This window comes from Scomber japonicus, chromosome 4, assembly GCF_027409825.1.
Source record: "Scomber japonicus isolate fScoJap1 chromosome 4, fScoJap1.pri, whole genome shotgun sequence".
Lineage (NCBI taxonomy): Eukaryota > Metazoa > Chordata > Actinopteri > Scombriformes > Scombridae > Scomber > Scomber japonicus.
Window position 1 is genome coordinate 14,854,430 of NC_070581.1, and position 14,024 is coordinate 14,868,453.

The 14,024-nt window shown below is 37.9% G+C and overlaps 2 protein-coding genes across 2 annotated transcripts; both read left to right on the forward strand.

Annotated features, from left to right (window-relative positions):
- Positions 1-2,539: 2,539 nt before the first annotated feature.
- On the forward strand, positions 2,540-5,758 carry srm (spermidine synthase). The gene is made up of 8 exons (XM_053317606.1): positions 2,540-2,753; positions 3,027-3,147; positions 3,258-3,350; positions 3,473-3,626; positions 3,709-3,792; positions 4,057-4,202; positions 4,350-4,472; positions 4,587-5,758. Exons 1-8 carry the CDS (start codon positions 2,611-2,613, stop codon positions 4,602-4,604), a joined length of 882 nt encoding a protein of 293 aa, XP_053173581.1. The 5' UTR covers positions 2,540-2,610; the 3' UTR covers positions 4,605-5,758.
- Positions 5,759-11,769: 6,011 nt separating this feature from the next.
- Positions 11,770-12,666, forward strand: LOC128357523 (somatostatin-1B-like). The gene is made up of 2 exons (XM_053317885.1): positions 11,770-12,082; positions 12,439-12,666. Exons 1-2 carry the CDS (start codon positions 11,978-11,980, stop codon positions 12,664-12,666), a joined length of 333 nt encoding a protein of 110 aa, XP_053173860.1. The 5' UTR covers positions 11,770-11,977.
- Positions 12,667-14,024: the final 1,358 nt, after the last annotated feature.

Sequence of the window (14,024 nt, forward strand, 5' to 3'; positions counted from 1 at the left end):
TATGTAACACTTTACAATACTATACAAAAACAGTAACTTATTATTAAGTAACTAGTAATGAATCAGTCTCACTAGTGTTGTTCTGCTCAGCAGCTGGTTCAGTGTTAGTCAGTAAAGACTCATGAAGAAAGTTGTCAGTAAGAACAATCCACAGATATTCATGAACTAATCATTACCTTGTGATTGATTAGTATAGGATCTCCCAATCTGTTCTCTTGTAAACAGTATCTACTACATACTCCTCCATTAGAAATTATTAGGGAAGTACTTGTTAACAATTAATTATCAGGTCATTCTTGATTCATTCCTCACTTGTTTCTCAATACCTAATCATTCATTATTCATTTGCTACTCAGTGAAATATGATTAGGTGTAATCACCTAATCATATTATAAGTGTTATCAAAGTTTTTTTCAATTTGCAGATTTTTTTTCTTCTTTTTTACATCTTGGAAGAGAAATATTTAATGAATTTCAAAGTGTAAAAAAAAGTTTTTGCCTTCATATTTTTTTAATCAAACATTTTCAGAGCAGCATCATGCAGTTTCAAGATCCAAACTTTCTTTAGATCACGACTAGTGTTAAGATAATATGAAGTGCTTGCAGGAAACCTCAAACATCCCAACTTGCAAGATGGCACAGTGGTTCAGGGATTGTTTTTTCTGTGCAAATGTTTCAAAATAATACTTTTTAAACTTTGCTTCCAAGAGTGAAATAACGGCTGATGTCTCTTTCCAAGATATGTGAACAATGATGGAAATGTGTTGTAAAATGTTATTACAGTGAATAATGGCAAGTCACACAGAGAACTACAAGTGTTAACATTGATTTGAAAAGTGTGGCAGTACAAGATCCAGTCCATGATGTATTCATTAGGTTCACCCCACCAGCAAAACTGGTTATATTACCAAAAGTATATGGACAATTGAACAGGACACCCAAATATGATTATTAAATATCAAACTACAAAATGATAACATTACCCATAACAATACCAAAGGGTCTAGTTTGAAAAGTACTTTCATTTAAACTGACTGAGAGTTATAGTTTTTTAATACACCAGTTAACACCTGAATTAATGTTTTCTGATACTGTTAAAGATTATTTACACCACCAATTTTTGAAACGGTGAGTGAAATTAACTTGGAAATGGGTTGTCATATCTGCTTGAGGAAACAAGTCACTGTGCCTTTGATACAGATAAGCAAACGGTGATGATGGCCAATGATGATCATGATTTGGAACAGATTGTACACCACAAGGCAATTCTTCATTTTACAGATCCCTATAAATCTGTAAATCTATGAAACACTGATTAATCCAACTACCTGTTAAGATTGCATTTATTTACAGTTAACTGCAGTAAGTTTGTGATCACACCTGAAGCCATTCTTGTCTTGCCCTGACATGTTAGGCTAATGTGTTCACCCCCTGGCTTCAACTTTATCCCCAGGACAAAACAGTCTTGTAAATGTACCGAGCCCACCCTTTTGTAAACAGACAAACTGAACCAAAAGTTTACTGTTTGAAAAAAACAAACATTTTATTTGGTGTAGCAAACGAAATTAAAATATTTGTTATTCATGTCATTTAGTGTAGCAACCAAACTTAGAATATGTCCTCAATATGTGCATTAATGGTTTGGTTAATGCTGCCAGCTTGCTCCTAAATACCACAGCTATGAGTACAAGATGCACTGTCAGCTAGATAGTGACTTAGCAGGGGATTAAAATGTATTGAAGAAAAAAAACAAACAACACAATACAGGGCTCAGTCTGGAGCTTTTCTGGAGGTTTTGATTTTCTTTCATTTCCATTTTTTCTACGCACTTAAAGGCCCTCTTGTCAATGTTGGATATAAGTTAAGATTTACAGTTCATTCTTGACTTCTAAATGACAAAAAGTTTCACCACAGTGTCCATTGTGTAAATCAAACCATCCAAGTGAATGAAAGGCAATTTAATAATGGCCTGTTTGATTGAGGCAGTTGTATGCTGACTCTGGTGACAGCATGTATTTTAACATACATATCAAATGACTTGGTCTACAACAACTGGGATATTAGCCCACATGTTAGAAACAATTCAAATTAGGTGAAATTGTTCATCAATAGTGTATTACAATACAGAGTTCAGAAACTAAAGGCCTAAATCCAAAGGTGTGGCCAATGTGTGCTGAAAATAATGTACTACTAACAAGTCTAAACTGTAAATTTTTAGACTTATACTTAAAAAAAAAACAGCATGGATTTTTTACTATTTATATCTAAAAGGAAGTAGCCTCTTTTTTTTCTAATCAAATAGTCTCATATTAAATAAACATAACAGCCGCATGCGCAGTGATAACCACCGCGGACCATGGTTTAGCTTCACGTGGGCTCCTGAACAGGGCGGTGCTCGTGTGCGAAGTCAAACAAACTACCCATGAGCCGGTACACTCTGCAATCCTATTGGCTTGCGTCACGGTGAGTCACCTACGTCAGCAGCGTCCATTCGCTATAATATGAAGCAGCACGGGTGGCTGTTAGATATCGGCCAAGTGTCAAATCTTTATCGTCACTCACATTGCCACATTTTTAAGAAACGCGCTAGTAGTTTTACTTGTGACACACCATGGCAGCTGACATGCAGAACATTAAGGAGGGATGGTTCACGGAAACCAGCCCAATGTGGCCGGGGCAAGCCACCAGCTTCCAAATAGAGGAGGTCCTCCACCACAAGAAATCCAAATTTCAAGATGTTATGGTTTTCAAGAGGTGGGTACTTTTTAGCTACACACCGCTGCTAGCCATTAGCGTCTACTAGCAATGAATGAGCAAAGCTTGAGAAGTTTCTCCAGCATTTAACGTTAACTCAGTTTCTTTTTAACGTTGTCTCAAGTTTGAGTTTACTAACAAACGAGATAGGTAACACTGCCAAATACGATAACAGTCCTATTTTGGGTTGTTGTGTTATTATAAGTATGGTAGCAATTGTGTAAACATGCTGGGGTGTCCACGTTTTCAAATGTGCTTCTCATCTCTTTTCAGTAAAGCCTATGGGAACGTCTTGGTGCTGGATGGAGTGGTCCAGTGCACCGAGAGGGATGAGTTTGCCTACCAAGAGATGATTGCCCTCCTTCCCCTGTGTAGCCACCCTAGTCCCAAGAAGGTGAGTACACAGATTTGTTGTTGAGGAGATTCATAATACTTGCAGCATGACTACAATGAGTTGAGTCACGTTTCCTGCAATGACAGTCAGTAACTTTTCTCTGTCAACAGGTGCTCATCATTGGGGGAGGAGATGGTGGAGTCCTCAGGGAAGTGGTGAAGCATCCACTGGTGGAGTCAGTGGTGCAGTGTGAGATCGATGAGGTCAGAGCAACAACACTAACAAAAAACATCTAGCTTCACTCTACAGATAATACTGTAATTACTCTTGGTCTTCATTAATGTGATGCCTGCTCACATCATTGTTGATGTTGTCCGCTGTGTAGGATGTCATTAATGTGTCGAAGAAGTACCTGCCAGGGATGGCCACAGGCTTTTTCAGTCCCAAGCTTACCCTCCATGTTGGAGACGGCTTCGAATTTATGAAGCAGAACCAGGATGCTTTTGACATCATCATAACTGATTCCTCAGACCCTGTCGGTAAGAGCCACTTTTTCAGTGTTATAAAAGACAAATTATTATAGGTGGCAGTCCTATTTTACATTGTGTCTTTTTGTTTCAGGTCCTGCTGAGAGTTTGTTCGGGGAGTCTTACTATCAGCTGATGAATTCAGCATTGAGAAAGGGTGGAATTATTTGCTCCCAGGGTAAGTTTGTGTTCTATTACAGTTTTCTGTTCAGAGTTGTTGAAGCACTGAGTATTTTAGTTATGTGCTGACTTGAGTCGAAGTTACACTCCTTTATCCAAGTCTACTAAAAAGCACTGGTTATTATTGATTACTTTTATTAGCTCTGGAGCTGTTATATTCCCATTTTTATAGGCTGTCTTCCAAGTACCTCCATGATGGAACAATGCCAGAAAAGGCAGACATGAAATGAACATGCCCTTTTGTGTACTCTCAATTTCACAGGAGAGAGTCTATGGCTCCATTTGGACCTGATAAAGAAGATGCAAACCTTCAGCAAGACCATATTCCCTGTGGTGGACTACTCCTACAGCACCATTCCAAGTTATCCCAGTGGCCAAATTGGATTCATGCTCTGCAGTAAAAATCCTGTAAGTGTGTTTGTTATTCTTTTCTGTTTGTTGTCAGATTACTTGTAAATGCCAGTAGCTTATTTTAAAACAATAAATTGTCTGCTGATTCTCTGTGATTAGTATTGGCTATCAAATCACCTAAGTCTCTGTTTACGTTTGATTCAGGAAACAAACTTCCGAGTGCCATTGAACGAATTGTCACAAGAAGAGCGGGATAACATGAAACTTCGGTATTACAACCCAGACATTCACAAAGCATCATTCGTCCTTCCTGAGTTCATGAGAAAGGTAAATGTTAACATGATTGTTTATAGTTTTTATTTTTAAGCAATAAGTGCTTGATTAGTACAATTCAGAACTGTTTTGCTACTTTTCACTGAGCTTCTTCTTGGCCATTGACAGGTACTCTCTGAAGCATGACCAGCAACAGCAGACGCCACTGTTCATCCTCTACCTGGCCCTCAGACCACAGTCATACAACCTTGTTCTACAGCTTCTTCACCTCCTCAATAATGGTCACCGTTCAGCTCCACTAAAGAGAGTAGCCTCCTGATGATAGGTGGACACTAATGATCAGTAGGTAGGAACATGCTGAGTTATACTGAGAAAGTTCTGATGTTGTCCTCTTTCCAGTCCTACACGCTCGTAGTGTTTATTTATTTTTCTCATGTATTAGGTTTTTCACTCATTCACTACTCTCTGTAATTGTCTTATCAGCATTGTGTGAAGAGCAGTTTAATGGGTTAGGCTGAGTGGGAAGAGAATTGCCATCAAATCTGACCTCACTCTGAAACAATGAACTGTTTATTGGATTCACTGCATCTACGCTTTGTGCAATATATAAATATATATTACATACGACATAGAGTATGTAAATGTAATGTATTGCTGGGATTTTATTGGTAATGGTTCATTTCCATATGTGCTCATAGGAAAATACACACTTGCCATCTGTCATGTTTGTATATTCAGCATATGGTATCCTCTACACAAACATGAACCCTATAGTGCCTGAAATTGGTTGTTCATTGTTGCAAAAGAAAACGTTCTTTGTCTATCATACTGTACCAGGCAGGTAGTTTCTTAGATGAAAGCTTGAGTCTCAAGAGTTGACAAAATTGTCCCTTTTAAAATATCAGTAAAGATTAAATTAATGTGATTCATGCTCAGCTTTGACCATACGTTTGACATGAAATACTTCAATGTTACTGTTACTGTTACAATTCAAATTTTGTTAAATTAAGTATGAAGTTGAACCGTTTGTGATGCAAGAAATGTCTTAAAGATGCAACTTCATTATGCAATTGTAACTTGCAGTATTGAGTATTGACTAGCCTACTGGTAGTAAGCTTGTACTGTATTAAGCCTGTGTGCTCAGTCTTACTGCAGGCTGCTGTTAATTTCAATTAATGAAAATCTTGTGTTTCAGTGCAGTTTGTTTAGCTAACATCAAACATCTTGTGTTATGATCTATTAGTTGTAAAAACACATTGAATCTTTGTTGAAAAATGGTGTCATACTTGAGTAATGAAATTTGTTTTGATAAGAATTATGAACTGTAATAAATTGGTAACATAAAATAATTGCTTGAGGTCTTTGTGTGTTTACTCATGCATCTGCTTTACTCTTCACAAAATGACAACTTGATGTAAGACCACATTTTAATTAATGCAGTTTTGGTTTCAAATTGCGTTATCTTTAAATGGTGTGGTACTTAAAAACATTTTATAACAGGAAAATGATTCTGTGCTAGTTTCACACTGGCTGGCTATGGAAAAAATGTAGGAATTATCTACAAGCTATCTGTGCTGCGTCACTTTACCACGAATTACAGGTCAATATGTGACTTATGACCAAAAGAGCTATTGCTCTTTTGGTCATCATGCTCCCTGCAAATGATAAACCCTGAGCATTGTTATACTGGTGAAATCCAATTGTAGTGTCACTATCCAGACACAAGATGGCATCCTTTAATCTGTTATGGCAGTTTCATCTACTGTAGAAGAGTAAAGGAACACATTTAAATAACAGTTAGCCAAAGTTGACTCCATATTCAGATAATATATCTTTATAAAGTTGGCACGGCTAATTCCTAATTCAATTGTTCAGCCTGTTATGTAACTTGAAATGTCACTCTTACCCCCAATTGCATCAACTCTGGTTATTGTGTAAGACCTTAGTGTACACTGGTTTTCTATTAAAATTTGACCAATGCAGCACATTACTGTCATACTGCCTGTACAGTGCTGTCGATGGTGTTACTGTTAACATTGTTTATACCCACAGTATATGTCAATTTTCATTTGTATAGCCCATTATCACAAATCACACATTTATGAGATTTACTTTCTTTACAGCAATGGCACATCCTCTGTCCTTTAGACCCTCTATTCAAATAAGGACATTTCCCTGAAAGAATTAAACCTTTAACTGGGAAAAAATGGAGGAATGTGATGAAGCGGATTCCAGGTGACACTAGAACAAAATAGGACCTGAGTCACGCGATCTTGATCACCATGGAGGCCTGTCAGGTGGACAGACTACACGTGTGCACAGAGGAAACTCACATCACACCGTTGACATATACGGAAGAAGACAAGGAAGACAGTATTCACACAGGAGAGAAAGAAGGATAAAGACATCATTCACAGAGACAGACATGAGGTGAAGCTGAACTTCTGCAGGATGGGGAACTAGATCCACAACCTCAAGAAATGGCACAGACAGTCAGGGAAGCAGAGCCGTTCCAGAATAGGTGCTGGTCCAGCAAGAGATATCTGTAAGACAAGAGAGGACAGAGGAAGAAAGGAGAAAATAAGGAGAGAGAGAGAGGGATAGAAGAGAGATTGGCACACAACTGTGATGCTCATATGCTTGTGGAACAAATCCACTGAGGGTTAGAGAGCTGCAATGGTTATCAAAACAGTTGCAATAATCCATAATTGCCTGTCTTCTGGCAATAAATAATTGGATGAGCAATAACTTCTTAAAATTAAATAAGGACAAAACTGAGATCCTTCTAGTTGGCTACAAGACTAAAAAGAAAGAAAGAAAAACATTGTAACATTTGGGGGAAATTATCTCCATGGATTAAATCATGAAGGTCACAAGTCTTGTTATTTTAGATTCAGATTTAAACTTCAGGTCTCAGATTAACAAGGTGATGAAAACTTTTCCCCTCAGAAACATAGCTAAAGTGTGACCATTCATAAATCAAAAAGAAGCAAAAAAAAAAATCAATTATGCTTTTATCTCATGCCGACTTGATACTGTAATGTACCTTTTTTCTGAGAAAAAAAACAAAACTGAGAGTCTTCCGCTCATTCAAAAGTCTGCAGCTCGGTTATTAACCAGAACTATGAGGAGAAAACACATTTTCCAGTTTTATCTGCTCTGCACTGGCTTCCTGTAAGAATTCAGAATTTACTTTAAGGTCCTCCTCCTTACATACAAAGCCCTTAATGAGCTAGGACCAAGCTACATAACTCCCTTGTTAAATGTAACATGTAACACTGCAATCATCTTTCTGCTGATTCATTGGAGGTTTCCAGCAAGAGTAGAAAGAAAATGGGGGGATGCAGCCTTTGTCAATTCTACCAAAACTATGACAAACTACTGATAGATATCAGGTTAGCCAGTTCACAAAATATTTTTAAGAGAAAGCTAAAAACGTATGCGTAGTAAATTCTGCTCAATTAAAGGCAACTATAATTGTAAGTTAGTTTTAAATTCAGATTTAAAGGACTTAACAGAGTACAATTGTATGACACTGGCAGGTTATACCATTAAAACAAGCCAATAGGAAAATGTCCTGCCACCTGCTGACTCATTTTTAAAGGACCAGTGTGTAGGATTTAGTGCCATCTAGCAGTCCAAGTGTGTAGGAGAACCAACAGTGACCATGAAAAAATAACAAAAACACAAAAGACACACTCTAGAGCCAGTGTTTGGTCTGTCTGTTCTGGGCTACTGTAGAAATATGGCGGTGCAACATGGCGGGCTCAGTGGAAGGGGACCTGCTCCCTATGTATGTATATAAATTCTACACACTGCACCTTTAACTTTGGTTAAACCCAGGAGGCATGCATTTTGAGAGTGGAGATGAAATATAAACTATGATGGGGCATGCCCATTTAGGAATTTTATATGTCAGAAGAAGTACCTTAAAGTCTGATCTAACATGCCAATGAAGGGAGTCTAGAACATATCCACTGGCTTACATTAAGACCATTAAAGGAGTGCCTATAAGTAATTTGATGTGTTGATGTGTTTAAACAATAATATCTGTGCTGCTATAACATCAAGTTGTCTTTAAAATCTAAATCCTCTAAATCGAGAGACAGATTTCCTCACCTGTCTAGTTTTACTTAATAGATAACACTCATTTAACATTAAATCCTCAGATGAGCTTTGAGTCAGTGTTCTTTGTGGTCCCTTGAGAGAGATGTCTAGGTGGTGCTAAAAGCAATATGTAAAGAAGATGTAGTGGAAATGAAGACTTCCACGCACATTAATAAGATCTGGGAGCACCTATACCAGATGTCATGCTGACGTTTTCCACTGTTTGAAGTCTTGTGTGGGGCTGGATTGCAGATACTTTTAAGGGGGCTAGTTGTTGCAGATTCTTCAAACACACTGAATTGCCAGTAAAGCCGTTTCAATAGTCAGCTAATCTTTGGATTGGCTCTGGGCCCTTTTGGATCAGCAGTGTAGGAAGAGGACACCTAAAAACTGTTTTGAAAGTACAGCAAATCAATTTTGAACATATCAGCCGAGCCACACTGGAATATAAGTTTAGTATGTTCCCTGCCAGTAGCACCATCACAGCAGTAAACTCTATTAGTGGTGTTAGTGGCTTTTTCAGTGATATATCTTGAGGAGATTGAAAACAGCTTCTCAAACTGTTTAAACAACTTTCTCTTGGACAAGAATGTATGTTTCATGTTGTACTCAGTTTTGGTGATGAGTTTACCTCATATAGACCATTATTATTTAAAAACTGTTTTTTTTGCATTAGTTTAGCTGTAGCTAAACTGTGAGCTACATTTAGTCCTGTTATACAGTTAGGAAGGCTTCAATAAGTACAAATATGGCACATAAGTCTTGATGTAAGCTTTAACATATGTTTCTGTGCAATCTCTACAACAGACAAGAACCCTTAAGATATTCATTTGTTACACTTTTGTGAATAATACTCTACTGTATGATGCTTCATTAAAAATTGTAAGTTAGTATTATATAAATCATATAAACACTGTACATAATAATTGGTTAAATCCAAACAGCTTAATCATAAGTGTGAATATAAGTGAACTTCAGCCACATATATCAATTGGGATAGACAGTACTCTATGAATGAATTTTCGGACATTAATGTGACTTAATTACAGGAAAAACTGATATAAAGTGTCTCAGTAATGTGTTGGGCCACCACATGCTGACAGAACCACTTTAATGCACCCCGGCATTGACCTACAGTCTCTGAACTCTACTGGAGTGATGAACACCATTCCTTCAAAACATATTTCCTCATTTGGTGTTTTGATGATGGCGGCGCTGTCTGACACATCAGTCCAAAATCTTCCATAGGTGTTCTATTGGTTTGAGATTTGGTGATTTGCGAAGGCCATATCATATGATTCACATTATTTTCTACTCATTAAACCATTCAGTGACCTCTCGTGTCTTTTGGATGGGGGCATTGTCATCCTGGAGGGACCACTACCGTCAGGATAGAAATGTTTCATCATAGTATAAAAGTTATTACTCAGAACAACTTTGTATTGATTTGCAGTGACCCTTCCCTCTAAGGGAATATGTAGACCCAAATCATGCCAGCAAACTGACCACCACAGCATAACAGAGCCAACAGATATCCTCTCTGTAGGGGTCAAGCATTCAGACTTATACTGTTCCCTTGGTGTACACAACACATGCCCTCACTCACTCGTCCAGAATATGGTGAGGGATGACTCATCTAACCATAATCACTTTTTGTCCACATCTCTGTAGACCAGAGCCTATGATTTATACACCACTGAACTCTCAAATGTGGATTCATCTTAGTAATGAGGAGTTTATGCACTGCCACCCTACTATAATATCCCTCTCTATGAAATTGTCAATGGACTGTTCTTGCTGACAATCTGAACATGTCTTACATTGACATTATCAGTCTCAGTGATGGCCACTCCTCTTTTTTTACTTACATATCGGTCATCAAACGTGCGCTGTTGACCACAATTTCTGACACTATTAATGTTTTTGCCATAGATCTCAATGCAGATGTCACTCTAGTCATTATTCCCATTGAAACACCAGCCAGCTGAGCAGTCTTTGTGACTAAGCCTCCTGCCATCTGTGCCTCATCAATGAACCCTCTTTCAAAGTCACTTAGATCTTTTCCTCTTGCCATCTTGATATAAACTCATAATCAACTAGGCTTGCTCAGCAGTTTTATACATGCCTTATAGCATGATTGGATGTTAATTGCTTAATTGTACCATGCAGTGCACCTGTTTGGAAGCATCTGCATTCATTATGTCTCTCCCCTCATTTATTCAGGTTTTTCCTTTAATTTGTCACCTGTCTGTAGTTTGAAAGCTTTTAAAAACACATTCTAGTTTGACAAGCAGCATAACTTTTGATGTAAACTAAATTAAACTTGATGTAAAGTAAGCTTTGACTCCTACTGGTAAAATAATTAATCAGTCTTTTCTCCAAACCTGCTTATGGTATGTGATTCAGAAAAGCAAATAAAAATGAATGGAATTCCATTTTCTGCATGACTGATATTAATGTAACAAAAGAAGACAAGTTAAGCATCAACTCCATCATAGTTGTGGCACTAAATTGCTGAATAAGTATGGCTCCTTTCTTTTTTTTTTAATGACTATGTTTTCAGCAGTAGATTGGTGATGTGCATTTCCTGGAGGCAGCTCCCCAAGTCATGGTGAGTGTCAGACCACCATTCGATTGTAATTTGCAGGTGTCAGAGAGCCACAAAGAAGAACTGTGACAGGAATCAGATGTTGACAGAGTAGAGTGTCATACACTGGGATATGTAAGTAATCAACAACAAGTCCACTTGTAATCAGTTTTTGTTCAGTTTTTTTATTTTTAGACATGTAGGACATGTGGCCATTTTGTTTTGAGTGTTAAGGACGGTCAGAGTACTCTGGTGATATTGCACAGTAGATGAGTTATGGAATTGTCCATCCACCTTGCTTGATAAGGTCTTGCTTGAGATTCTCTGTCATAACTGTCAATACATTAGTTACACGTTGGTGTCAAAACTTGGTTTTAGGCTGGTGACGTAGTCCCCCACTGCAGATGTTCCCTCTGGTGAATCACATGAATACCACCACCTCGCAATTTGTCAAAAAGGTTAACTGTTGAATCGTTCCATTTGTTCTGTCCTGACCTCTTCATCTCCCCTCCTCTTCCACACTCACATACACATCCTCCCCCTAAACACACGCACACATACACCCTCCGTCATACACCCACTACCCCCTACGTCAGTGGTTGACAGGGGGAGAGGCATATAAAAGAGTGAGGGACTTTGGAGGTAGAGCAGAAGAAACATCAGTGGTTTCCAAATCTTGTGACCAGCTTTCCACCAACTGCACTGCACTTTCTCCACCTCTCTTCTCTGGATCTCTGGCTGTAGTCTGAGGTGCTCAGACTCTCTCTCTCTCTAAAACACTCCTTCACTCACACACTCTTGTCTCTGTGAGCCTCCAGCTCCTCTGACAGTAACTCTGGTCCGTCACTTGCACTCCTCTCACAGCATGCAGCTCCTGGTGGTGTTAGCAGCTCTCATGGGGGTTCTGTTCAGCGTTAGAGCAGCCGCCGTGCTTCCTGTTGAGGATAGGAGCCCCATCCATGTGAACAGGGTGAGGAAAATATTATTGTTCATATCTACTTTTAATTTTCTCTGAATTTCAACTGCCATTATTAATAGATTTGTTCCAATTCTTGGTTTGAATAATTATAATTTTAAAAAGACTGAATGTGAAATCAGCAAGTGCATGATATTTTTAATTTGCATTTGAACAAAAATTTAAGAGATTTAAATTTTTTTGATTCATCCAACTAATCCATACTGTCTTAAACTGAAAAGTAAATAATAATAAATGAAATATATACATAAAATAATACATTGATTAAATAAAGTATTGAATTTTCACATTTTCCATCACTTTATAGGCACTTCATAATATTGTTCTTGTCTATTCTGGTTTTTGGTCAGGAGTTGAGCAAAGAGCGCAAGGAGCTGATCCTGAAGCTGGTGTCTGGCTTGTTGGATGGAGCTTTGGACACCAACATGCTGCCGGGGGAAGCTGCACCTGTGGATCTTGAGGAGCCGCTGGAGTCTCGTCTGGAGGAGAGGGCTGTCTACAACAGGCTATCGCTGCCTCAGCGTGACCGCAAAGCCCCCTGTAAAAACTTCTTCTGGAAAACTTTCACCTCCTGCTAACAGTGCCCCAAACCGCCCGACTCTGCCTACCTACCGTACTCCTTCCCACCCAGCTCCACATAAACTGTAGTAGACCTCAGTTGTACATATCATCTACACCTGTCAGACATGCAACATCGATGGACTTCACTAAGACAGTGTGTCTGTTTGAATATTAATTATTTCTGTATTTAATTCTGTATACAATGTATGTATTTATGTACGCAAGTTTCTTTCAGGGTCAATAATAAAGCATGGATATAATATTTGAGATGGTAACAGTTAATTGCTTTTGTAAATTGTTTGAAAAAGAGAAAGTCATATTTCCCACATTAGATTTCATTTCAAATGTATGGCTGTATTTATTTCTATAATTAAATATCACATATCACTAAAATTGTGGAAATAGTTTGGGGTTTGGAGTCATTATAAAATATATATTTTTACATATACTATACTATCATAGTTGTAAATGGCACACTGAAGGTACAAACACAATTTTTTAGACCTATAACTGTTTTTCATTGCTGCACTTGAAGGGTAACACAGGTAAAATCCACATTCATGATATTGTTAGTGTACTAATTCTGTTTTTTATTTGTTGATTATTCATTGTCTTTTTAGTTTATCGGCCACAAAAATACATTCATTTCAATACATTTCAAAACATTTAACATATCAATGAAGAAACAGAAATTAGAATAAATGTAAGGTAGACAGTGACATCATTAGATCTTTAAATTGAAATTATTTGAATGATTTATTGATAAAGAATATCTTACTGGATTACTAAATTAAATGAGAATCAGGAAGTTAGTGCATTACTGCTTGGAAAAAAAACAATATATTTATAAATATATGTTAACTCAGATAGGTGGAGTGAGTCTGTAATGTTAAAGAATTAAAACAGCTGCTAGACAGACAGTGGTCCTTTTTAATTCCTAGTCACAGGCTGGGGGAGATGCTTCAATGACTTACCACAGGTCGTTAAACAACTCAGGTAGATAGGAAAGTAAATAAATCAGAGGCTCACCTCAAATTAACTGAATGTTGCTGTTTGTTGGCAGCAACAGTTACAGTAAATGGAGCTGCCTCTTTTTCAGAATGAAAGCTTGGTAAAGATCAGGGCAGGTCACATAATAGACTTGTAGTTTTGATATGAATCTGACCTCACTGTTTGATAGTGAAAGCACAGACAAGGCTGCCGTTGCATGTTGAGATAATGAAGTGTTCCTTGTGTGACCCCATGAACCTGGTTTTCGATTCTTGCAGCAAACAAGACCGTGTGCTGACGACCAGCGGTGCCATTCTCAATCAGTCACACTACAATTACCACACACACTCACAGCCTCTCTGGCATGTATGGCCATTGTGACATG